Raw genomic sequence first — 835 nt, 5'->3', positions numbered from 1 at the left:
CACATACATGCATATAATATGTGACAGAATATTTCCAGTTACTTACATTATTCCCAAGATTAATACTTTTATTGTCACGTGTATTATATCAAATAACATTTATATATGCACTGTTATGTCATTTCTTTTATCAGTAATTCATTATGTTTACAATTTTAGTTTTACATTTGTTGTATGTATAGGGTAAGTGAGAAATTATTTTTACTACAAAAAACTAGTCGAAGTCACACATAATTGAAGTCACTGTTTTACCTTGCAGCCAAAACAGCTTGTGATGTCACTTTGGACAATCTTATATCGTCGTTCCCTGTTGAGACGCGCAAGCTTTCGCAGTCCAAGAGCGAGTCAAGTGAAAGATCTCAGAAGCTTTCAGAGACATCTAATGGATCAGAGGAACAAGATACTGGCAGTACAAATGGGGAGGAGGTAATTATGAAGCATTTCTCTGAAAAGAAAAAAATTTATGACATCAACATTGTACATGGGGCTTTGTGAATTGATACTCAGGCTTACATATGTTTAGCAGTTCAACATAGTTTTTCTAGATGGTAAATATGTTTGGAGAATGAGAAAGATTCAAAAGATCACTCTGGGTTTTTATCTGACTCTGGGACCAGACTCAAGTCAAGGATCATTGTCATTTTTGCCATGCCTGGGCAGACTATCTGGGGAACTAGATTACTGTCCCCTAAGGTCTCTTATATTTTAGGCTGTGATTATCTGTAGAAGTTTGTCTTGCATTAGTATGCAGTTATTACACTATTGCCCCATATATGGTGGGAGCTCTTGGCTGCAGTATAAATGATTGTCTAGATAATGAGGCTAAAAAGAGGCT

At 35.7% G+C, this 835-nt stretch overlaps 1 protein-coding gene across 1 annotated transcript in view; it reads left to right on the top strand.

Annotated features, from left to right (window-relative positions):
* LOC119586972 (CUE domain-containing protein 2-A-like) overlaps positions 1–835 on the top strand; it is a gene marked incomplete in the record, with an annotated part of 10,730 nt that overhangs the window by 4,730 nt on the left and 5,165 nt on the right. Inside the window, 1 exon segment of the mRNA XM_037935709.1 lies at positions 260–426. Within this exon segment, the coding sequence (XP_037791637.1) occupies positions 260–426 (167 nt within the window).

Source organism: Penaeus monodon, chromosome 22 (genome assembly GCF_015228065.2).
Source record: "Penaeus monodon isolate SGIC_2016 chromosome 22, NSTDA_Pmon_1, whole genome shotgun sequence".
Taxonomy (NCBI): Eukaryota; Metazoa; Arthropoda; class Malacostraca; order Decapoda; family Penaeidae; genus Penaeus; species Penaeus monodon.
The sequence above is the reverse complement of the archived record's forward strand: the minus strand, read 5'-3'. Positions and strand labels throughout refer to the sequence as shown.